The following is a 25,781-nucleotide window of genomic DNA, read 5'->3' as shown; positions in this document are numbered from 1 at the left end:
CAAAGAATTCATAGATGACTTCTCAGAATCAGGAGGAGATATATGTAAGTTCCTCCATAAAGCTGACTTATTTTAGAAAATAATTTATTATGTAGAATGTATTATATATTCATAAAGTAAACTAGAAAGAAGGCTTAAAATATTTTCCATTGCATACACTCAAAAGAGTAAATCTTCCTAAATTCTGTAGAATATTAATTACTGAAGTTAATACAGTAAGTTTTTAATTTTTAAAACTCAAATTTTACTAAAATTTTGAAAATGAACTCCTTCACCAAAATTAACAGTACAATAAACCTAGATCGAAGATGCAAGTTACATATTAACTGATGCAAACTTCTCTCCAAAATTTAAATTCACAACACGCTCAATGTCTTCTCTCAACTTTACTCAAGAATAATAGATAGGAAGTAAAAAACAGCATATTTATTTGGATATTCCACTTCTTCTATATACTTTAGAAAGAAAATCGGGGCCAACTTATCCACTGGACAGTAGTCACAATGCTTAAGACCCATATTCTTCAGAAGCCCACAAAAAAAAGGTTTAATTTTATTTTAAAACCAGAAAGAATAAAAAGAAACTTTAAAATGTTTTCATATATAACATGAATAGATTTGTCTTTACACCAACACAGTTGCAAAAAATAATTTTTAAAAAAATTTTTAATGGAAGAAGGAGCCCACATAAAGAAAAGGGCCCAGGGCTTCCCTGGTGGCACAGTGGTTGAGAGTCCGCCTGCCGATGCAGGGGACAAGGGTTCATGTCCCGGTCCGGGAGGATCCCACATGCCGCAGAGCAGCTGGGACCGTGAGCCATGGCCGCTGAGCCTGCGCGTCCGGAGCCTGTGCTCCACAACGGGAGAGGCTACACAACAGTGAGAGGCCCGCATACCACAAAAAAATAAAAAATAAAAAAAAAATAAAGAAAAGGGCCTGGACCCATGTAAGTCAACACGCAGCCCTGCTACGTACACGCCCTTCCTGTCCCAGAAAACTTTCTCTGTGGACCTGGATTTTGTTCCTCAAAGCAGAAGATGGTTAGCGGCGCCCTAGCTGGGCCCAGAAAGTCGTGGGCACCGGTCAGCAACCATCCCTCCATGTGCAGGGACCCCCTCCCATCTCCAACCTCTTCCAAAGATAAGGGCACCAAACTCACAGGCTCCCCATACGCTGCCTATACTCTGATGAGGCTTAAACAGTAAGCTGGAGCCGCAACAGCACAATCTCACTCTGAATCAACTGTTTGGTTGCTTTTTTTAAATTTCAGATGCCTTTGAAAACTGATAAAAACTTCTCAGAAACAGAGGCACATACCCACAAATTCTGCGTACAATTGATTGCACCATTGGAAATTCACTACCTTCACATAGAAGATTTTTTTCAATTTTGTAAATAATAGTACTTCCCACTCTCATTTTAAATACAAAATTAACTGGTTGCTTCCCAAAAAAATTGAAATAAATCTAAATAGTGCATATGAAACAGAAAGTATACTATATTCTAAAAGAAAATTCCAACTAGAAGGCAGCTACTTTGCTTTGGTACTGAAGTTGAAATTGGGTCCTAATCTTTGACAGTCAATCTGCTTTGACTTCTAGTTTCCGTGTTAATCATAAAAGGTGTGTGGTGCCAGGCGGAATCACAGCCTACTCTGCCAGCAGGCTAGGAGAGGCGTGTGTGAAGGAGTGTGAAAATCCCCCAAACCTTCCAGCTCCATTCACTCTGCATCACTCTCTGTGCCCACACACCACGGGGCCGATGCTGTCCCTGTCACGAAGGAGAGGATTCAGTCCGCATTTTAATGTAAAACCAAAATAACCTTCAAAAGCATTCTGTGGTTCTTCCTTAAGAGCCTGCCCCAGCTGTGTCCCTGACTCTGGCCAGCAGACGTCCCCAGGCTGGCCTGGGGGCCAAAGCACTCCTAGTCTTCCACCAGCATCCATCGTGGTGATGGCAAAGCCTTGAGCTGAAAGACGGACCTCATTCAAAGGGCCAGATCACCACCAAATAAGCCAACCCACCAGGAGACTCCTCCCATGAAAACCGGCGTTTCCCTTTGTAACAAAAAACGTGCGCATTCTGACACACACACTCTGCTCGCACTTGCCCTCTGTGTTCACCAGGGGATTCTACAGTCTGCTCGCACCTTTGTCAAGAACTCTTTAAAAGGTTAGGAGTGAAAGTCATGGCCTGGCTCTGGCCAGACTGACAATTTTGCAGGCCTCGAATGTGTTTTAGGAATCCTGGCTGGCAGGCTTGACAAAACCGAGCAGGGACACAGAAAGCTACGTGTTCCCAGGACACATGCGACCTTTACCACCCAGCAGCCAAGCCAGATTAGCTGCCCCATGTCCAGGTGCTCCCAGGGTTTTCTTACTGTCACAGTTCTACAGGTCAGAGATCTCCGTGGCCACTGCACTTCCCAAAAGGAGATCACAAAAGATGAATTCTTCGAAACTCCACCCACGCATAAGCCATGAACACCATATCAGGTGGCTGGAGTGAAGGATGCCCACGGGCTCGCCCAAGTGCAGCCAGAAGGGACCCGTCCTGCCAAAACCTGCTGTAAAATATCAGAAATGTCAGCAGCCTTGAGCATGCAGCACCTCGGTAAAGAGACCGCTTCAATTCTTTTCTCGGTACTCAGCCACAAACCCAACCACACCACTTCCCAGAACTACAACTTCACGGCTCTCTGGCCAGGTGTGGCCTCTCCCACCCACCACGTGAGACACAAGCCTGCTAAGCCTCTGCTCTGTCCTCCCAGCATCTGAATACCTACTGCCGAGCTCACTAGAACCCCTCCTGACCCCACACTGTTCCGGGCAGGGACCTTGCTGTACAACAAGCACAGGGGTTTCATGAGTCGCCATACCAGCAGTGAAATGAAAACGAAAGGGCTAGAGCACCAATGCACTTTGCTGTCTTCAGCATCTTCCAATGTAAGAAGAGATAGATGTCTAGGATCTTATGGCAGAACAGGTCTGCTTCAGTGCCTGTCAAAGGGGAACTAAACTAGTTCCATACATGAAGGTGACTCCAGGGGTGACGTCCAGTCCACACAGAGTATCATTTTATCCCACCTGATCCTCACCTGTGGCAACATGACCTAGTGCTATCTTTGGCACAAAAAACAAAACAAAACAAAACAAAAACTTCTTTCACAGGAAGAAATTTCAATGAGAAAGAAATCAATGAGGAAAAAATAGTAAATCATGGATCCCAGAACAATAATAGTCTAAAGATTATTAGAGGGACTTCCCCGGTAGCGCAGTGGTTAAGAATCCGCCTGCCAACGCAGGGGACACGGGTTCAATCCCTGGGCCGGGAAGATCCCACATGCCGCGGAGCAACCAAGCCAGTGCGTCACAACTACTGAGCCTGCGTGCCACAACTACTGAAGCCCACACGCCTGGAGCCCACGCTCCGCAACAAGAGAAACCACCACAACGTGAAGCCCACACACCACAACGAAGAGTAGCCCCTACTCGCTGCAACTGGAGAAAGCCTGGGCGCAGCAACGAAGACCCAACGCAGCCAAAAATAGATCAATAAAATAAATTTTAAAATATGTATAAAAAATAAAGATTATCAGACTCCAAACTGAAACCTTAAAAGAAAATAAGTTCTTCATGTGGATTCTCCTTTTCAAAACGCTTAAAAATTATCCCTCTCTGGCTCACAAACAGGCCCATTCCTAACTCATAACACCTTTCCTATAAGAAACAAATGTTTCTGAGCCAGATACCAATTAAATTTTGCTTTGCAAATTTAAGTGAACCAACGCATGGCAAGTAGTGATAAGAGACGCGCAAAGATTAATTGGAGGTTGAGGGTAGAGGCAGATGAATACCTAGATACTTGAATGAGTCCCTCTAAACCATTTCAGAATGAAAATTAGAAAGTTATACTTAAGAGTCAAACATTTTAATTCAATCAGCCTATGTTCTTGCTATAGAAACTGTGTACTTCCTTAGTTTTAATAGCAATATACATCAGAACCAATCATTTCTTTTTTTAAAAAAAGGTAAATGGAAGCGTTGTTCTTTTTTTTTTATCAATTTATTTCTTTATTTACTTTTGGCTGCATTGGGTCTTCGTTGCTGTGCACGGGCTTTCTCTAGTTGCAGCAAGCGAGGGCTACTCTTTGTTGAGGTGCACAGGCTTCTTACCACAGTGGCTTCTCTTGTTGCAGAGCATGGGCTCTAGGCGCATGGGCTTCACTACGTGTGGCACACAGGCTCAGGAGTTGTGGCTGGCGGGCTCTAGAGCACAGTCTCCAGGTGCGCAGACTCCAGTAGTTGCGGCGCGTGGGCTCAGTAGTAGTGGCTCGTGGGCTCTAGAGTGCAGGCACAGTAGTTGTGGCTCACAAGCTTAGTTGCTCCGCAGCATGTGGGATCTTCCCAGACCAGGGCTCTAACCCATGTCCCCTGCATTGGCAGGCGGATTCTTAACCACTGCACCACCAGGGAAGCACCATTTTTCTTACAAAAGAAGAGCCTGCTGTAAGTTCTTAAGCTTTCCAACTCCATTTTAAAAAATACTCTTTCATCCAGATTGACTCCTTGATCACAAAGAAAGGAGAATGGATGAGGGTACCATCTGCCAAGCTAAGTAGCTCCAGAAAAGGACCAGACAGGAAGGTGGGAGCAGGGTAAGGAAGGGAAGGTCAGATGTGTTGCAGTGAGATGCCGGGTGACAGGGTAGAGGGTGCCGAGTGGACAGCTGTTCCTGGGCTGGAGGGCAAGCCCGAGGCAGAGACATCACTGGAGAGTTCCCGTGGCTGACTGCAGCTGCAGCTGCGGGCCTGGGCCGGGATGAGGCCTGCAACAGGCAAGGAAGCCCACTACCTGGTGGCATGGTGAGCCCTGATGACCCTCGCTGGAGGGACAGGGTGGGGAGGTAAACACCAGGAGGGCGCAGTCACCCTTTCCAGACACAGATGAAGAGGGGAGAGTGAAGGTTCTGGTCTTTCGTGTTTGTTAAGAACCTGAGCTCATTTACACACTGATGGGGACACATAAGTACAGAAGAAGAAGTTACAGATATAGGAGGGAGAGGATGGGACCTAGAAGCAGGGTGGCGGAAGAAGATAGCCCCCACCCCTACAGAGGGAGGACCAGCCAGGGTACAAGTCCCAAGGACAAGGCCCTGAGGTTTCTCTAAGAAGCAGGAGGTAAGACTGTGTCCAAGGATGGGAGGGAGGAGGTGACAGGACGGCCTCCCAGATCTCCTTTCCAACAGTGGCCCATTAGTGGGCACTGCCCACCCAGAGTCAGGGCTGCAGAGGCAGACCATGTGAAGCGGAGTCTTTCCTGCCAGCTCAGAGCAGGGCAGCCTGTGACCCTGTCCTCACCGGCTCACATGGCCTTGGGAAAAGGACTGCCCTGCACAGCTGGCACACACAGCCCCCCACGTGATGAAGGGTCTTTAGTCACAGGGGCAGCGCCCTCCACGTGGCTCTTGAAAGCAACAGGTGGCCTCCAGAATGGCCAGGCACGATACTGTTACTTTCCTGGAATGACAAATAGGTCCGACACGCTAAATATTTAGTGCAGAAATAATTATTTTTTAACTTCAAGGATGTCCAGATGCTCTGCCTTATCATAATAAGCAGTGAAGTAGTTGATTTATCTAAGCAATAACAGGGCAGAGACAGACGTTAAAGGCATTAAACTGCAGTCCCTTTCACAGCACAAAAGCAGCTCTTCAGTGTTTCGATCAGCCAGACAGTCCACAACCTCAAATGGGTGCTGCCCTAAGATCACCTTTCGATGATCCTGGTTCCATTTTTCTGCCTCATTAATTCAGCGGGTGAGGAAGGAAGTACCACCTTCCCAGTTTACGTGGACATGACGTTTGAAGGTCTCTGGGCAGCGTGGAAGGGACAGGAGGACAGGGCCAGGGGCAGGGACCTGGGTCCACACCCCAACCTTGCTAATGTCTCATGTAACATGTGTGATTCTGTACACGTGGGTTAAGTTTTCCACCTGTAAAATAGGGGCACCAACGATATCTACAGCACAAGAGCGTCTGAGAGTAAAGTAAGCTGGCATTAAAAGTGCCTGGTGGATCCTTCTCAAGCTCTTCCAAAAGATAGCAGAGGGAGGAACACTCCCAAAATCATTCTACAAGTCCACCATCACCCTGATACCAAAACCAGACAAATATGTCACAAAGAAAGAAAACTACAGGCCAATATCACTGATGAACATAGACGCAAAAATCCTCAACAAAATACTAGCAAAAAGAATCCAACAGCACATTAAAAGGATCATACACCATGATCAAGTGGGGTTTATCCCAGGAATGCAAGGATTCTTCAGTATACACTAATCAATCAATGTGATTTACCATATTAACAAACTGAAGGAGAAAAAACATATAATCATCTCAATAGATGCAGAAAAAGCTGTTGGCAAAATTCAACACCCATTTATGATAAAAACCCTGCAGAAAGTAGGCACAGAGGGAACTTTCCTCAACATAATAAAGGGCATATATGACAAACCCACAGCCAGCATTGTTTTCAATGGTGAAAAACTGAAACCATTTCCACTAAGATCAGGAACAAGACAAGGTTGCCCACTCTCACCACTATTATTCAACATAGTTTTGGAAGTTTTAGCCACTGCAATCAGAAAAGAAAAAGAAATAAAAGCAATCCAAATCGGAAAAGAAGAAGTAAAGCTGTCCCTGTTTGCAGATAACTTGATACTATACATAGAGAATCTGAAAGATGCTACCAGAAAACTACTAGAGCTAATCAATGAATTTGGTAAATTAGCAGGATACAAAATGAATGCACAGAAATCTCTTGCATCCCTACACACTAATGATGAAAAATCTGAAAGAGAAATTAAGGAAACACTCCCATTTACCACTGCAACAAAAAGAATAAAATACTTAAGAATAAACCTACCTAAGGAGACAAAAGAACTGTATGCAGTAAACCATAAGATGCTGATGAAAGAAATTAAAGATGATACAAACAGATGGAGAGATATACCATATTCTTGAATTGGAAGAATCAACACTGTGAAAATGATTATACTACCCAAAGCAATCTACAGATTCAATGCAATCCCTATCAAGCTACCAATGGCATTTTTCATAAAACTAGAAAAAAAAATTCCACAATTTGTATGGAAACACAAAAGATCCCAAATAGCCAAAGCAATCTTGAGAAAGAAAAATGGAGCTGGAGGAATCAGGCTCCTGGACCTCAGACTATACTACAAAGCTACAGTAATCAAGACAGTATGGTATTGGTACAAAAACAGAAGTATAGATCAATGGAACAGGATAGAAAGCCCAGAGATAAACCCACACACATATGGTCACCTTATCTTTGACAAAGGAGGCAAGAATATACAATGGAGAAAAGACAGCCTCTTCAATAAGTGGTGCTGGGAAAACTGGACAGCTACATGTAAAAGAATGAAATTAGAACACGCCCTAACACCATACACAAAAATAAACTCCAAATGGATTAACTTAAATGTAAGGCCAGACACTAAAAAACTCTTAGAGGAAAACAGAGGCAGAACACTCTATGACATAAATCACAGCAAGATCCTTTTTGACCCACATCCTAGAAAAATGGAAATAAAAAATAAACAAATGGGGGCTTCCCTGGTGGCGCAGTGGTTGAGAATCTGCCTGCTAATGCAGGGGACATGGGTTCAAGCCCTGGTCGGGGAAGATCCCACATGCTGTGGAGCAAGTAGGCCCGTGAGCCACAACTACTGAGCCTGCGCGTCTGGAGCCTGTGCTCTGCAACAAGAGAGGCCACGATAGTGAGAGGCCCGCGCACCGTGATGAAGAGCGGCCCCCACTTGTCACAACTAGAGAAAGCCCTCGCACAGAAACGAAGACCCAACACAGCCAAAAGTAAGTAAATAAATAAATTAAATTAAATTAAAAGTAACTGTACCATTTTTAAAAAAAGGAATCTTAAAAAAAATAGATAAATAAAATAAACAAATGGGACCTAATGAAACTTAAGAGCTTTGGCACAGCAAAGGAAACCATAAACAAGATGAAAAGACAACCCTCAGAATGGGAGAAAATATTTGCAAGTGAAGCAACTAACAAAGGATTAATCTCCAAAATTTACAAGCAGCTCATACAGCTCAATATCAAATAAACAAACAACCCAATCCAAAAATGGGCAGAAGACCTAAATATACATTTCTCCTAAGAAGACATACAGATTGCCAACAAACATATAAAAGGATGCTCAACACCACTAATTATCAGAGAAATGCAAATTAAAACTCCAATGAGGTATCACCTCACACCAGGCAGAATGGCCATCATCAAAAAATCTAGAAACAATAAATGCTGGAGAGGGTGTGGAGAATAGGGAACCCTCTTGCACTGTTGCTGGGAATGTAAACTGATACAGCCACTATGGAGAACAGTATGGAGTTTCCTTAAAAAACTAAAAATAGAACTACCATACGACCCAGCAATCCCACTACTGGGCATATACCCTGAGAAAACCATAATTCAAAAAGAGTCATGTACCACAATGTTTATTGCATCTCTATTTACAATAGCCAGGACATGGAAGCAACTTAAGTATCCATCGACAGATGAATGGATAAAGAAGATGTGGCACATATATACAATGGAATATTACTCAGCCATAAAAAGAAATGAAATTGAGTTATTTGTAGTGAGGTGGATGGACCTAGAGTCTGTCATACAGAGTGAAGTAAGTCAGAAAGAGAAAAACAAACACCATATGCTAACACATATATATGGAATCTTTAAAAAAAAAAATCATTCTGAAGAACCTAGGGACAGGACAGGAATAAAGACGCAGACGTAGAGAATGGACTTGAGGACACGGGGAGGGGGAAGGGTAAGCCAGGACTAAGTGAGAGAGTGGCATGGACATATATACACTACCAAATGTAAAACAGATAGCTAGTGGGAAGAAGCCGCATTGCACAGGTAGATCAGCTAGGTGCTTTGTGACCACCTAGAGGGGTGGAATAGGGAGGGTGGGAAGGAGCCGCAAGAGGGAGGAGATATGCGGATATATGTATATGTATAGCTGATTCACTATGTTATAAAGCAGAAACTAACACACCATTGTGAAGCAATTATACTCCCAATAAAGATGTTAAAAAAAAAGTGCCTGGTTGAGATTAAAGAACTATGCAAACGTGAGGTGTTACTAGCTTACACGTGAACTTTCACAAATGACTTTTTTTTTCTTTTTTGGTTATAAAGTATTGTTACCACCATTTTATGTTTTCATAACATCTTGCTTTAGGAGTTTTAAAGTTCTGTCAAAATATTACAACAATCATGCAATGAGGAGATTAACATGTAGCTTTATTTCAATTTATAGAGAATACAGTGAGATATAAAGAGTCTTGCTGATTTTCTCAGAAGTCAAAATATGATCTAAAGTTCAGATTTTCTGTCTTCAGTGGGAATGAGAATAGAATAAAGAATAAAATAAAGTGTAATTTGTAATTTCATTAGTTAAAAATTGTATTGTCTTTTCAAATCCACTGAAAAATACTAAAAATACAGAAATAACTGTATTTAAATGATTATTATCATATTGAGAGACTTCCTAAATTCTTCTCTGAATTGTTACTTTGTCCAGAAAAAAATGAAGGTCATTTTCTTTAGTATCACAGTCACTGCTTAAGTCATAATAGAACCTTTCACAACTCTGAGATTAAAACCTCACTGGCTCTATCCTGGTCATGACTAAAACCGTCAGGCCAACCCACCAGCTCCCAGCGCTGAAAAATAATAAAAGTGACCAGCTGGGGGACAAGGCACAGGGCCTGGGGTTATGCATTTCCATTTGAAATGGTAAGTAAATCAAAGCCAGAATGAAATGAATTTAAAATATGAAACCAAAACATGATATTCAAATAAGATGGAACAGGGAATATTGAAAGCAACATTGTAGATTATAGATGATAAGAGAGGTGGGAAATGAAATGTGACCTTTAAAACAGGATAGAGTCTCTCTTTAGGATTTTTAGGATGGAGAGTGAGTGGTTTAATGGATTTATGAGTAAACTTATAAGAACAGCACAGATCTTTCTCATGCAAAGAATTGAAACAGTAAAATAGCAGCAACCGAATCATTCAGATAAACAGATCCTCCCAAGATTTATACAACCTTTACCTACTACATCAGAAAGTCACTCAGAAAGTACCGACCCAGGTGGCCAAAACACACCTAAGAAATCTGGCAGACGAGAATTCATGTACCTCTTACATGCAAAAGAGGAGAAGGCGGACTCCTCTGGGTGCATTTAACATTATGATGGGGCAGAGGCACAAACCCCAGACGAGAGCCCGGGGCTCCCCACCCGCAGCTCCCAGTCCCCACAGAACACAGCCCTGAGCACCGGAACTGGAGTCCTCGTCTCAGGTTTGAGCCTCTGCAGAGGAGCTCAGGGAGTGCAGCCTCCCTGCCTACTTGAGGCTCTTTTGTTGTTGGTCTTAAACATGACCCCATGGTTGGCTCTGTTCGGATATAAGAGAAAAGCCCAAGGCTAGACTAACGGTCCTCTCTATACACGACATCGGCCCTGCTGTGAACGCAGATGCCTGACTGTCCCTCTCACTCTTGAGATGCCCCATCCTGTCCAGGTCTCACACCCGTCTACTGATGCTGTCTGCACGGGCTCCACGTGGCTCCAGTGGCTGCAGCTCCATGGCACGTCCCAGGGCCGAGCTCCTGTCCACCACAGAGGTGAGCTGGCCCCTGCAGTTGTGTAACGGGGGGCATCACCTCAGCAGCCATGGATGCGGAGCACGCAGAGCCGACCGAACCTTTCTGCACACCTCTGTTCTCCTCTCTACCACCTGGAAAGCACAGCCTCCACTAAATGTGGGTGCCCTGGCAGAGCACCGGGGACCACCAGTGGATTACAGGCTGGCCAGGATACTGATCCTGCAAGCCCTCACCTTCCATCCCTGGCCTCGTCACAGCTGGGTGGGGGCCTGTAGCCACAAGCCACCTCTTCAAACTGAGCTGTACAACTACATCATTCTCTATCTGTAGCCTGGTGTAGAAAAGGTTGAAAGCACTCTTTTGGAGCACAATGCATGGATGCCACGGCCCCTGGTGCTCTTAGGAATGGCAGGCCTGAGAGTTGCCAAGTCCTATCTGGGTCTGGAGCTCTACCGCAGCCTGTTATTTCGGTGACATCTTCTACGACATCTCCCTCCTTGTTTTACCTTGCCATCTGGCAAGCAGCAAGATAAACGCACTGAGGTCAGGGCACTGCCACAGAGGGAGGACACTTCTCCTCCACTAAGTGAGAAGCCAGCCAGCAAGGCCACTTGCCTATTTCTCTCACTTTGTTTCACCTTCTTGCTTCTAGTCCCCTCAGGGTATCATTCATCAATGGCAGGTATTCTTGGGGGCAAAAGGGGTTTTTAAAGATTAAAAATAAGCTTCAGCAATACTTTCTTCCCTAACAGAGAATATGGGTAAGAAGATCTGGCTAATTATGCTGTAGGAAAGGAAACCCCTCCAATTCTTAGCTTGGTAAATATTAGGGAGTACTAAACTTTCACAGAAAGACTGTAGACTTTGTCCCCCAAAGAATGTTAAAGCTCATTTCTACTCTGCCTCCCATTTACAAATAAGTAAATAACAACAATTAGAGGTGTATCAATTATGTATGAATAAGTGGGGCCCAACCACAGTCAGGAAGGCTCGAGAACACTTCTCTGCTGCCAGACTGTGCATCCTCCAGCCTCCGGAGACTGGGGTCTCCAAAGACTCGGCCTTCCCAGCTAGGACAGGGGGACACAACCTTCTATTCTGGAATATCCACTCATGTTAATTTGGAAGAGAAAAACAATTGACCTAAGAGGATAGCGTGAATAATGGTGGTTTGTTGATAAGAGCAGCCAAGTCCTGGAGAAAGAGCACACAGCAAGTCACTAAGACCATGAATCCACAACACTGATGTTTTCACGTGACTGCTTTGCAGTCAACGAAATATATTTTACAGCTGCTCTGGGAGTTCAATGGTCATTCCTCCTGACCGCAAGGGTCTGTGTGGCAAGAGGAAAAGGCTACAGCATTCAGAAAGTAGACGTTCACCCAAGTTGGCACACCACCACGGGATGCCCTGAAGCATCACCAGATTGTTCACTTCCTCCCAGCATAAATTACCTGTACAAACAGACACCTGTCTTCAAGGGTCGATGTATAATCTGCCACGAGTAAACAGCATTTTTACTACACGTCACCCACCGCCTGTGGTGGTTAAAGTTTGAAACGTACAATCACCTCTCTCTAGAAACAGTGCTCATGCCTCAGTCAAATTAGTTCTTTCAAAAAATATTCCTCCTGCAGAGGTCTTCTTCCACGATGCAGGATGTCCTGGGTACACAGAGGTCTTTTCTCTTGTGAGGGATGGACCAGGATACAGTGGCTGCACAGTGATGATTAATCCAGGTAGATTAAGGCCCCAAATAATGAACCCAGGGCCTGTATTGATGCAACATCCTCCTTTATTTGGATCAAAAATACATTCTTAAGGTACAATGATTAGCACAGAGGGCAGACCACCATTTTTACATGTAAGTCAGTTTCTCCAGATTTGACTTGATGAAGTGGAGGCACCACCCGTGTCTTACGTACCCCCTTCGAAAAAGGGCAACTCAACTCCTCGAAGGAGAGGCTCCACTGAGGTAGCTGAAGGCTGTACCCTACCCGCTGCGCCCTACCAGCCACAGGATCACCAACCAACTGCCTGTCACCTGCAGGATTCTGGGGCTGCTTGTTCTGTCACATCTAACAGCTGACCAGTCTGAGACCCAACACAGGAGAAAGGTTTCAGCTATTTTCAACCCTGACCATGTCCTAAAATCTCCCAGGGAGCTTTAGGAAAACCCCAGAAATTCTGACTTAATTGGACTAGAATGGATCTGCACGTGAGTATGTTTTAAAATCCAGATAATTCAGTGTCCTAAAAATTCCAGTGTGACCCATTAGAAGAGCTGGTGTCCTCCCCACCTGAAGGAACATTTCGATGGGACAAGATAAATGCCAATAGAGCCAAAACTCTGCTGACCACCTGGGACCCCAGGTAGATGGCTCTTCAGTGACCAACAGAAAACTCTTGCTTTTGTCTACAAACCTGGATAACTGCTTTCTGTTTGTTCACTGCTTTTGAGACCAAAAGTGCTCTCTAGAAAACCGTCTTGCAGAGAACAGGTGCTCCACACAAAGGAGAGGTTCTCAAAGTTTTGTGTGAGCAGCACGCTTTCGAATAGTAAATCTTTCGAGCGCACCGGAAGGGATGAAAACGCTCAAAATCACACCAAACCGGTCGTCAAAACTCCCAGCGATCACAACAGAGTAAGATGACACCAGTGACCAACACTCCCTTCACCACTGTGTCAGCCCGCCCCGCCCCCCCCTTCCTTCCAGGCCCGGCTCCTGATGTGTTCCCAGCACAGCCCAGGAAGGATCCCGTCCTCCTGCTGTTCCAGCCAGCATCTCCCCTAGCCCCCACTCCACACCATCACACAGCTTGGGCCTCCACCAGGCCTCGCTGTGGCACGAGCACCCCAATGCAGCAGAAAGGTGTTTCACATGTTGATTGACAGACAGCAGCAAACTACGAAAGGCAGTGTTCTAAAAAGTGCAGAGTGAAGTAAGTATCTAATTTTGATTAATTTTCACAATTGTGTAAATCAACTTATTTATTGAAGTATGATATACCTCTGGAAGTCAGAAGTGTGTACAGTTCAATGGATTTTCACAAAGTGGAACCACGCTCAGATCCAGCAACCCAAAATCAGTGACACCCAGAAGCGCCCTGGGTCCCCCTTCCCAGTCATGAGCCTTAAATGGGACCACTATTATGATTTCTATCACCACAAATCAGTTGGTCTGTTTTGGAACTTTATATAAATGGAATCATACAATATGCATTCTTTTTGGTTCTGGTTTCTTTCCCTCAACATTATCTTGAGAGGCTAGAGTGGTACATGTAACAGTCATCTGCTCTTTTTGTTGTTCCTGTCTGTCTGTCTCTCTTTTTTCTTCATAGTATTGCATTGTGTGATATGCTTATTTTAAAAGATGAGCATTTGGGTTGTGTCCAGTTTGGGGCTCTTACGGTTAATGCTGCTACAAACATTCTTGTTCATATCTTTTGATACACAAATGGACTAATTATCTGTTGGGTATACACCTAGGAAGAAAGACAGTATGAACGAAAGAATAGGCAAATAGACCAATCTAACAAAATAGATTTCAGAACAAACCCACACATATAAAGTCACTTGATATATGACAAAGGGCCGATGCAGTGCAATAGGGAAAAATGATATTTTCAAATAAATGGTGCTGGATTAATTAACTGGATATTTACATGGAAAGAAAAATCTTGACCCCGTACCGTACCTCACACTACACACACAAATAAGTTCCAGACAGACTGCAGAGCTAAATTTGAAAAATAAAGGTTCTAGAAGTTAAATAAATGAATATCTTCATGGTCTCAAGCTAAGTTAAAATATCTTACACAGGACACAAAGAATAACAACCATAAAGGAAAATGCTGATAAACTGGATTTCACTAAAACTAAGACTTATTAAGAGGTGCCCCTTAAGACAATGAAAAGACAAGTCACATACTAGGAGAAGAAATTTTCAATATACATATCACACAAAAGATATATCCAGAAAATGTAAAGAAGTCCCACAAATTAATTTTTTAAAATATAAAAACCCAATTTTTTTATATGGGCGAAAGACATGAATAGGCATTTTACAAAGGAGAATATACTAATGGCCAAGAAAACATGAAAAGGTGCTCAACATCATTCATCATCACGGAAATGCAACCTAAAAGCCACAGTGCATTACATAACCATCACAGATACAATTTAAAACCACTGACAATGCCAAGTATTACGAAGCATTTAGAGCAACTAGAACTCACATAACCTGGTGGGTGTGTCAATTAGTTTTGTCAGTTAGGAAAAGCACACGATAATATTTACTGAAGCTGAATATACACATATCCTATGACATAGCAATTCAACTTCTGATACTATTTTAATGTATAGAAAAAACATTTATGGGAATATACATAAACCAGAGAAAGCTTTGAAAGAATATATAGATCGCTTTCAACAAACCACCAAAAACTCCAAAGACAAACACATCCGTTAAATGCACATTACATCAGGAATTCTATCAGTTCTGATATGAAAACCTCTGAATGATTCTATTGGTATTTAATATAATCTATTAGCATGGATTAATAGCAATAAAAATCGAAGCAACCTGCTGCATTTCCTCAAAGAATTAAACCATTAAACCATTTTAACTATTTGAAAAATTACATCTACTTATGCTCACAGGGTATCAGAGCTTAGAAGGAAGATGAAAAATAAAGAGTAGCAGGAAACCATGTGGAGAGAGTCATACAGCTTGTGATCCTAATGGTAGCTGCAAACGAGGTTGCTTATCCCTCTGTGGCCACGCTAATTGGTCAAGAGCAACAGAAGCCTCATCAGCAATGTTCATAAAAACAGGCTCCCCCTGCCTGGGCATTTTCAATTTAGAGAGCAGACACCTGCTACCCATCAGTCTCTCACGAGACAGGACTCGTGCCAACCACCACTATGTTATTTGGTTTGTTCTTAATCTTTACTATTTATAAACAGAGTCTTCAGAGTACATGCGTGCACAAGTGTAGCATGTGTACCCATGCAGCTATCTATAGCCAAAAAAACAAATTCTCAAAAATAGCTGTTTGGAAGACCACATCTTGTGCTATTAATACTCACATACTGCAGTATTACATAACAATTTTTTCCAATTCTGCTAGGCTAATATGCAAATAAATGAACTCAACCATAGCTAGGAGCTAGATGTACTGATCAGTATGGCCTTGCCTCTCTATAACTACAAAAGAATTTTGCATGATCTCTTTCCGTTCTAAAACTCCCATGAATCTACATGATTAATCACTTTTAAATCCAGCTGCCTGTTTTCTGGGGTGGTGATATCTGCTATTTCCAAATCCGTATATTTAGCATACTCCAAGAAGATACCTCAATACTGAACTCATAGTAATGTGTGAAGGCATAAACATATTCTATAATTTTATAATTTATATAAATTATATAAATATCCTTATATAATATTTTATATATAATTTATATAATTATTATATATAAATAATTTATATTATTTGACAATTCCAAAACAATAGTAGGGATAAATACTATCAGAAAAAACTCACCTGAAAACAAATTGTTACTATTATCTGCTTCACCCTCCAGGACCCTAAAAAGTGTAAATCAAATTTTGTTAAAAAGAAACAAAAATGGGAAATGATTTCCTCCTGAAAAGCTTTGAAATCCATCAAAGGAGAGTGGAGAGGACAAAACCCTGGTTTTGTCCAGGGTAAATCCGGACTATGCTGGGCAAACCAAGACATATGGGTGCCTGGTGCAATAAAACTAATGTCCAGTGCCCTCTGATTATTGAAGTGGGGCTATTAAGATATGAGCTCAGTTGTACTGACGCATCAGATTTAGAAAGGCACCAGAACAAAAATCATTCGTGAAGCATCTTCAGAATAAGTCTGAGAAACTTATCTGGGTACATTCTTTCTGTCTCAAAAGACAAGACTTTCAAAATGGGGATGGCAGTGTTAGTGATCTCCAATTCAAATGAAGCTAAATGAGTCTGCTCATCTCAGGATCAACTCTAAATTAGAGAAACTAAACATACTAGGGATGGCTTATTGAGTATTTACTATAGGCCACACACTGTTCTGAATATTCCACACACATCATCTCATTTAATCTCCATGACAATGTTATGAGGGAGATTTCATTATCTCTTGTTTTATAGATGGGTTAACTAGACACACAGACTTAAATATCTTGCCCAAGGTCAAAAGGAAGGAAGAGAGGGAGCCAGAATCTGATCCAAGCACCGAACTTCACACCCTCTAGTTTTCCCACCAGTATTCTTGCCCCTGAATAATCCAGACATGCAACGTGTGTCCTGAGGACAGACCAAGACCCCACCGTACAGGCACACCTCAGAGATACTGCCGGTTTGCTCCAGACTGCCTCGATAAAGCAAATATCGCAATAAAGAGAATCACATGAATTTTTTGGCTCCCTGTGCATATAAAAGTTGTGTTTATACTATACTGTAGTCTACTAAGTGGGCAAAAGCATTGTGTCTAAAAAAGCAATATACATACCTTCATTTTAAAATACTTTATTGGTTGAAGAAGAAAAAGCTAACCATCGTCTGAGCCTTCAGTGAGTTGTAATCTTCTTGCTGGTGGAGGATCTTGCCTCGATGTTGATGGCTGCCAACCGATCAGGGTGGTGGCTGCTGAGGGCGGGGGTGACTGGCAGTTTCTTAAAATAAGCCAGCAATGAAGTCTGCCCCATCAACTGACTCTTCCTTTCATGAACGATTTCTCTGTAGCATGCAGTGCTATTTGACAGTATTTTACCCATAGTAGAACTTCTTTCAAAATTGAAGACAATCCTCTCAAAGCCTGCCACTGCTTTATCAACTAAGATTATGTAATATTCTGAATCCTTTGTCATTTCAACAAGCTTCACAGCATCTTCACCAGGAGCAGATCCCATCTCAAGAAACCACTTTCTCTACTCATCCATAAGAAGCAACTCCTCATCCATTCAAGTTTTATCATGGAATTGCAGCAATTCAGCCATATCTCCAGGCACCACGTCTAATTCTCCTTCTCTTGCTGTTTCTACCACATCTGCAATTACTTCCGCCACTGAAGTCTTGAACCCCTCAAAGACATCCATGAGGGTTGGAATCAACTTCTTCCAAACTCCTGTTAACGTTGATATTTTGACCTCTTCCCATGAATCATGAATGTTCTTCATGGCATCTAGAATGGTGAATCCTTTCCAGACAGTTTTCAATTGAGTTTGCCCAGACCCATCAGCGGGATCACTCTCTATGGCATCTATATGGCCTTACGAAATATATTTCTTAAATAATAAGTCGAAATTATACCTTGGTCCGTGGGCTGCAGAATGGATGTTGTGTTGGCAGGCATGAAAACAACATGTATCTCATTGTGCATCTCCCTCAGAGTCCTTGGGTGACCAGGTGCATTGTCATTGAACAGTCATATTTTGAAAGGAATCTTCTTTTTCTGAGCAATAGGTCTCAAAAGTGGGCTTAAAATATTCAGTAAACCATGTCGCAAGCAGATGTGCCGTCATCCAAGCTTTGTTGTTCCATTTACAGAGCACAGGCAGAGTAGACTCAGCATAATTCTTAAGGGTCCTAGGATTTTCAGAATGGTAAATGAACATTGACCTCAGCTTCAAGTAACCGGCTGCATTAGCCTCTAACCAGAGAGTTAGCCTTTCATTTGAAGCTTTGAAGCCAGTCATTGACTTCTCCTCTCTAGCTATGAAAGTCCTAGATGGCATCTTCTTCCAATAGAAGGCTGTTTCATCCACATTGAAAATCTTCTGTTTAGTGTAGCCATCTTCATGAATTACCTTACCTAGATCTTCTGGATAACTTGCTGCAGCTTCTTCACCAGCACTCGCTGCTTCACCTTGCACTCTGATGTCACAGAGATGGCTTCTTTCCTTAAACCTCATGAACCAACCTCTGCTAAGCTTCAAACTTTTCTTCTGCAGCTTCCTTGCCTCTCTCAGCCTTCACAGAACTGAAGAGAGTTACGGGCTTGCTCTGGACTAGGCTTTGGTTTAAGGGAATGTGGTGGCTGGTCTGATCGTCTCTCCGGACCACTCAGACTTTCTTCACATCAGCAATAAGGCTGTTTAGCTTTCTTACCATTGGTGTGTTCACTGGGGCAGCACTTTTAATTTCCTTCAAGAACTTTTCCTTTGTATCCAGAACTTGGCTAACTGTTTGGCACAAGAGACCTAGCTTTCAGCCTAACTGGGCTTTTGACATGCCTTCCTCACTAAGCTTAATCATTTCTAGCTTCTGACTTAAAATGAGAAAAAAAAAACTACAATGAGAGATGTGTGACTTCCTTTCACTTGAACACTTAGAGGCCATTGCAGGGCTATTAACTGGCCAAATTTCAACATTATTGTGTCTCAGGCAACAGGGAGGCGACAGCAGTCAGAACATACACAAAATTTATCAATTAAGTTCACCGTCTGACATGGGCACGGTTCGTGGTGCCCCTAAATGATTACAATAGTAACATTAAAGATCCCTGATCACAAATCACCATCACAAACATAATAACAAGGAAATATTTTTGAAATACTGCGAAAATTACCAAAATGTGACACAGAGACACGAAGTGAGCAAATGCGGTTAGAAAAATGGCGCCAACAGACTTGCTCAACGCGGGGTTGCCAGAGACCTTCAATTTGTAAAAAGCGCACTATCTGTGAAGCGCAATAAAGCGAACCACAATAAAGGTGGTCTGCCTGTACAGCCCAGCTGAGATTACTACCTAGAACAAGTTTTACCTAATCCCCCGCCACGTGACCAAGCACTCGCGGCCAGGAGAGCCTCACCTGCCCTCCTCTGCCCTTCAGAGACAGGTAGGCGCCAGGCATCCTGCCAGAAGGCTGGCCCACTCACAAAATTGTTGCAAAAGCTCAATGTAAGTCATTGTATGCTCTGAGCCCCCTAAAGCTATGGGATTATTCTGCCACAAGGAACATAGGTCCCACTGAAACCCCCCTGGGGGTTCTGACTTGTCTGAGTCACTACTGACACCCATGCTGGGTACGACCCTCTCAATTCACCATTATCAACAGCAGAGATAAGCTGGCCAGGCAGCTTGCACACTTTCAGATCCTGTGGCCCACTGGTAAAAATATATGAATATCCCCTGTACTATAGAATCCATTAATTTGAAATAAAAAGTAAGTAGCTAAAGTAATCTGGAGGTCTGATAGACAAGCAAGTAATGACAGACAAAATTTAGCATTAATAAGGAACAGAGCATCTATTTTCGAACACATGTATAAAATAGAGTCTGAAGGGAAAACGTGAATATTCACAATTCATTTATACCTGCATTTAGGCTGCAGATAGTAGCACTGCCCTATTTTTCTGAATTCTGAGGCTCGGGGAACTTAAGCATTAAAAAAAGCAAAAGCAAAAAAGAACAGTGTGGTTTAGACCCCTTACAGAGCACACAGAACTATAAAAGGAACTGAACAGATACTGGGAGAGAGCATTCTAAGAAACTAACTCGAGAGGCCAAGATAGGCAATTTTAAAAATAATAATAAACAATTTCCTGTCAGTTGTCTATCTGGACCTGGTGAAAAGCACCACAAGTCAAGCATAACTGTTTGGAGGGGAGGTTGGAAGACAGGGAAGGGAAGAAGCAAAAGGGGTAAGTAATTTTTAGGGTCTGAAAATGAACACCCCCTAATGACTTCTGAAACTGAACTCTGAAGTGTGACGAAAGCTCTCTGAGTAGCTGAGACCCATGGCCCTGCACCCGCCTTGCAGCAGTTATCAAGCCTGGACTCCCTCACATGCATCAGTACAAAGCCAAGTGGAGACTTGCTGATTGGCTACCAGAGTTTTCTGACCTAAATGACCAAGGCTGCCTGTTTAACCAGACAAATTCACTCTGTGATCCAGTTACTGTTGGTTGAATATTCATGATATGCCCACAGGTTTGCGGGGTGTACAGCTGTCTCCCCCGAGCCCCCATTCAGAAAAAAAAGTCTAAAGTCAAATGCAGATATTAGTCTTAAGATAAAATTCAGAAAATGGTTATTGAGTGTTTGCTTTCTGTGCAGAACTGATAAATACAGCCCAGCTTTGGCCTGCAAAGAGTCTACTTTATTTACACCATAATTTACATTTTAATTATTTTGTTTAAATATTCATAATAGATGTGAAAAGCCTGCTAGTTCCCCATGATGCGGTGCTCAGCATCAAGACATAGGGAATCTATGTTGGCGGAAAGTTAGTAAAAGCATTTCCCCTATACACCGTGATACTATAATAAGGACAACAGTGATCTTAAGAAAACTAAGGGCTGCCACCTTGGACAAGGTCAAACCTTTGGTCCCAGTGAAGCCAGAGTCTCTGGTCAGGCAGCAATAACAGGTGACTAGACAGCTGCCTAGCTATCTGCCAACTTCTTCTGCCAGAAGAAATTGAGATTCTTTTTATCCCTTCAGTATCCCCTGCATTTAAAGGGGAAAACCAAATCTGGTGTTCCAAACCACCAATGCTTCCTTAAGTATACAAAAATATTAACACTGCCAGTGTAATGTGGGGGTCAGTGGAGTGTCCAAGCGGGGTACAACAACCAGCTCCAGCACCCTGGACAAGCAGTTAACCCCTCTGAACTTGGGGTTTTCTTCAGCCTCCATGGTTGGTGCAAGACCAGGTCACAGAATCAAGTTAAACACTTTTCATGTGTTTTGCACACAGTAAGTGCTTAATAAGTGCTGTCATTACTTTTAAATACCAAAATAGTACAATGGCTATACTTCCAACTTACTTTTTTAAAATACCCAAATCAATAGTTGTTATGGTCTGGGGATAGGGGTCAGGGAAGGCTGCAAAGAGACTTGGAGAATTTCTTGAGATGATAGAATTGTTCTAGATCTTGGTTGTGGTAGTGGTTACATTACTTACATGTGTTTGTCAAATTCCATAGAAGCAGACACCAACAGGAGTGAATTTTATTTTATGCAAATTAAATCACCTCTCTTAATGTACCATCCAAAATATTTAATTAGCTTTGACTAAAGTAAACCATCCAAACTAATAGACATTTTAACTTCATTTATTTCAAAACTTAAAAAGAAATCTAAGGCTTAAAATGTTACTTCATATTTTTAGACCAAGCTCCTGAATTAAAGGATGGAGCTATTTGTAAAAACTGAATGCCATCTGAACAGCTAACCAAGTTAACTGTTTCAAAATAAAGTGTGGACTGTATTGAATGGTGTGATGAAATGAAATATGGAAAGAGAAAATGAAAGTGATGTTTTCGTTTACTAGATTACTGAAGATGACAAACATAATGGCTTCTCCCCTAAAAATCTAGTAACAGGCCTTTGAGAATAAGCTAAAAAGTGTAACACTATTTTCAATAAGCTAAGGAAAAGTAGAAAAGTCTGGTGATGAGTTCCATGATTTATTTTTCTTCTCAAGGTACTTAGAAGGGTCCTACCAGGCTGCTCACCCTGAATTTCCATCGACACTCTTACCATAACCAAGGAGCTCTTTTAGTATGGATCTGTGCATCTATTTTGGCAGAAAATGCAGTTTTACAATTTACAATTTCTTACTCAACACCACATTTACAAAACAGATGGAGTTCCAAAGAAATAATTTTAAATAAGGAATAACATTCCAGTCAGCCTACAGTGGATTTCTGCACGTCCTGCACCTCAGCAATAGTTCCCCTTCTTTGCCCACTGTTTATCCCACTTCTGCTGTTATTTTTCTCTCTGATTTGGGGATCCGCACCTAAGAGGAAGGTCAAGACTGTAATGAACTAGGAAACAGGCATAGTCGGACACTGCAACTAATGCAACCCCATGAACACCAGCCTCTGATCCTTAGTAAGCATGCACTCCCCGTGCCATGCCTTCAAGTCCCCCATCATCACCATGCTCACTAATCTATTCCTGCCTCTCCCCTTCCATCACCTGACTGCATTCATCCCTTTATTCAAAAGAAACCAAAGAAAGATGTCACCACTGCTTTTTCACATGGGCTCCTGCTAAGCTGTTTATTATATTTTAACAAAAGTGAAATGTAATTCTGCCATTCGTGTGACAAAAATACCTGTGCACTATTTGCTGCTTTATGAAAGTTGGTATTAAAGTTAAAGATCTCTTTATTCTATTACATTATTAACTTGATGCTGTCATGTCTTTAGAAAATGCCACACTAAATTTCTAAAATCTTGATCCCTCAAGACGCCAACTGAAAGGGAGTAAATACCAAGTAATTACCTATTTAAATATAGCATACTCCTTCCCTAAAATCCAGGCTTGATCAGCTTTCAACACTATTTCCATAGTTTTAAAGGGTGATTAAGAAAATGCACATTGAAAATAGAGGCAAGGAAAAGGAGTCAAGTCATCTTAGGAGATACAAGACAATAAATAAGATATGAGACTGGTAAATCCCAATGAGCCATTTTAAAAATTAAAAGAACTTAGAGAAAACATGTACATTCTTATCATTTGTCCATTCATTCAGGAAGCAACCTACTGAACCCCTACTACATTCCTCACAATGTATATCTGGGGATACAACTGCAAACAAGGGACCAACTGCCTTCATTAGAAAGAAGAAAAATGATGAAGATATCTGGGAAAGTTTCAAAATTCCAGTGATTTCTGAATTATTAATCATTTCCCCATGTGCTTCTAGCATCTTCAATGAAGCAATGATATCTACCAACAAGTTCTCAATTCCACATGTCAGAAATGTTGGCAAACCATCCTTCTTCCTAACCTCCCATGAATGCAAAATTAAAACAGATGCTGTTGTAATTAAATAAGTTACACTGTGAACCACATGTAGACAACAATTAAATCGGAATTTTTTTTTTTAAGTGCAAAAACAGGCCTTTCAAAAAAATTAAGGGAGAGGAGTTAAAATATGGTCAGCTTGTATCTTCTCTGGAATTTTTACGACAGATTTCATTAACACCGCAGTGCAAAATCACCACAAATATCTAGTAACCAATAAAAACAGTTATGACACATAACTCTGTCAATGGGAACTGAGTACCACGCACGCACGGTTGAAAGCAACTTCCATGGCAACATAAGCGACAGAGTAGAAGAAAACGTTAAGTCACTAAAAGCTAGGTTAGGTATGCAGCAAAAACCTCTTTTGCTTTCCTTAGTTAAACTCTAAGCGCCTGCTGCAGATAGTTAATACACTTGATCTTTAAGCCCTCCAGCTGTGCCCTTGCTCAGACATAAACTGGGCCAACACATGACAAAGCGAAAAACAGTTTCACAACTGCCTGTTACATACAGTAGCAAGGTTGTATATTTCACTAGGTAACTGCAGAGGCTGATAATACCATCAGACACTACATGCTACTCAGAAGGTTTCTGTAGGTCCAATTAAATTTCAGATACCACCAGTGCCAATTCTCTTCACTGGGGCCCATTCTGCTCTCCCTCTCCCACTGATGATCTGCCACAGGAAGGTGGGGACAGCCGTGTCAGGGTGCTTTGCTGCTCACTGTCCTGGTGACCTCTCATCTTCAGACAGCAACATTTTCACATTTGTTCCAAGCTTGAGCAGAAGGAGCTAGCCCTTCCTAAGGCTCTGCTCTTCTTAGCTCATCAATTTTTTTTTTCACTTCATGTCAGGAGAAATATGTTTGCACTGCAGACCAAAATGTAATATTAGAACGAAACCACCACAAACTCAGGAGTTCCTTATATTACTCCTGGAGTTTAAAATGCACAAAACAATCGCTGACTTCCTTTTGCTAAATAACCCCAGGCAAAAGATAGCAAAACCAAGCAAACTGCCCAAAAGAACTTCCACAGAGCTGGAGGCCTGCCTACTGCAGCAAGGAAAAGATTAAACCGTGCAGGACTGTAATCTCTCAGCGCCTCTGACCCTAAGAAAGCCGAAATGGGCATTTATGTTCAGAAACCTACTCCATTTCTCCGTGAGGTTGAGTGACCTGGGATTTTTTGCACCCTCTGAGTCCAACCGTTTGCAAGAGGCAACTATAGAGCAATCAGAAGAAACCTATTAAATAATCCCTGTTCACTGCCTGGGATTTTTAAGAACATGTTTTCACATGATAACTGTTTTTAACATACAATGGAAACCTTGCAGGGAGTCTGTTACCAGCCGAGGCTACCACAGGAGAGCGTGCCCTGCCAAGCAGGTACAGGCCAACATTCCAGGCCAGTCCTGGGAGAGGTGACATCCCTAAGTTCCGCGGGGGATGTCTGAGCACAGCTCCCTGCACATTCAGGACCACCTCTCCATTCTTCCCAAATGCCATATGCACCCAATCCCCGCTCAACCACTCCAAGCACCAGCGCACCCCTGGTTCCCGTTAGCAGGGGGCTCCTCGTACACCCCCCTCCTGCCACCACTACTCCCCTCTCTGGGAAAGAGCCGCGGCGGACGGCGGGGGCCGGACGAGGGTGCCCCTCTCCCACCTACCTTGATGATGCTGCTCCTGCGGGGCAGGCCGCCCGGCTTGCTCTCCCGGGGGAGGGGGCAGGCGGCCGGGCCGGGGGTCGGGGCGAGCGCGGCGCCGCGGGGGCCCCTGGCGGGGCTGGCCTGGGCTTCGTCCGCGGACACGCCGAGGCTGCAGTCTCCGTTGGAAACCCCGGCGCTGTCATAGCGCGCCCGCCCGTGGCCGAGGCGCCCTCCGCCGCCGCCGCCTTCTCCGGCCCCGGCTCTCAGGGCGCCCTTGGCCGCGAGGACCGGGCCCGGGGAGGTGGGCAGGGCCCCGCCGGCGGCGCCCCCCCGGCCGCACTCCGCCATGGGCGCCCCGCGACCCGCCAGCACAAAGCCGCGTCCCCGCGTCCCCGCGTCCCCGCCGCCTCGGGCCGCGCGGCCCCTCCTCCTCTCCTCCTCCCGCCGCCGCCTCGGCCGCTTCTTCCGCCTTTTTTTTTTTTTTTTTTTTTTAAATTTAGATGTGCTGTTGGTTTCGAGCTCTCCTCGCTCACGGTTAGAGTCGCGGCAGCAGGATTCTCGGAAGATTCCTGCAGGGGGAGAAGAGAGACACAGTCAGCGCGGCGGCGGGGCCGGGGC

The 25,781-nt window shown here is 43.2% G+C and overlaps 1 protein-coding gene across 3 annotated transcripts in view; it reads right to left on the bottom strand.

The window, feature by feature from the left end:
• The window catches only part of PLCL2 (phospholipase C like 2), a 194,243-nt gene extending 168,671 nt beyond the window's left edge, over positions 1-25,572 (bottom strand). The window contains exon 1 of one of the 3 annotated variants that reach the window (XM_067033828.1): positions 25,185-25,572. In XM_067033828.1, coding sequence (XP_066889929.1) covers positions 25,185-25,511 — 327 coding nt within the window. In that variant the 5' untranslated portion in view covers positions 25,512-25,572. The remainder of the gene's footprint in view (positions 1-25,184) is intronic. The other 2 variants (XM_067033827.1, XM_059065026.2) reach the window with 2 other exon arrangements.
• Between the last annotated feature and the right edge of the window lie 209 nt (positions 25,573-25,781).

The sequence above is a fragment of the Kogia breviceps genome, chromosome 5 (genome assembly GCF_026419965.1).
Source record: "Kogia breviceps isolate mKogBre1 chromosome 5, mKogBre1 haplotype 1, whole genome shotgun sequence".
Classification (NCBI taxonomy): domain Eukaryota; kingdom Metazoa; phylum Chordata; class Mammalia; order Artiodactyla; family Physeteridae; genus Kogia; species Kogia breviceps.
The sequence above is the reverse complement of the archived record's forward strand: the minus strand, read 5'-3'. Positions and strand labels throughout refer to the sequence as shown.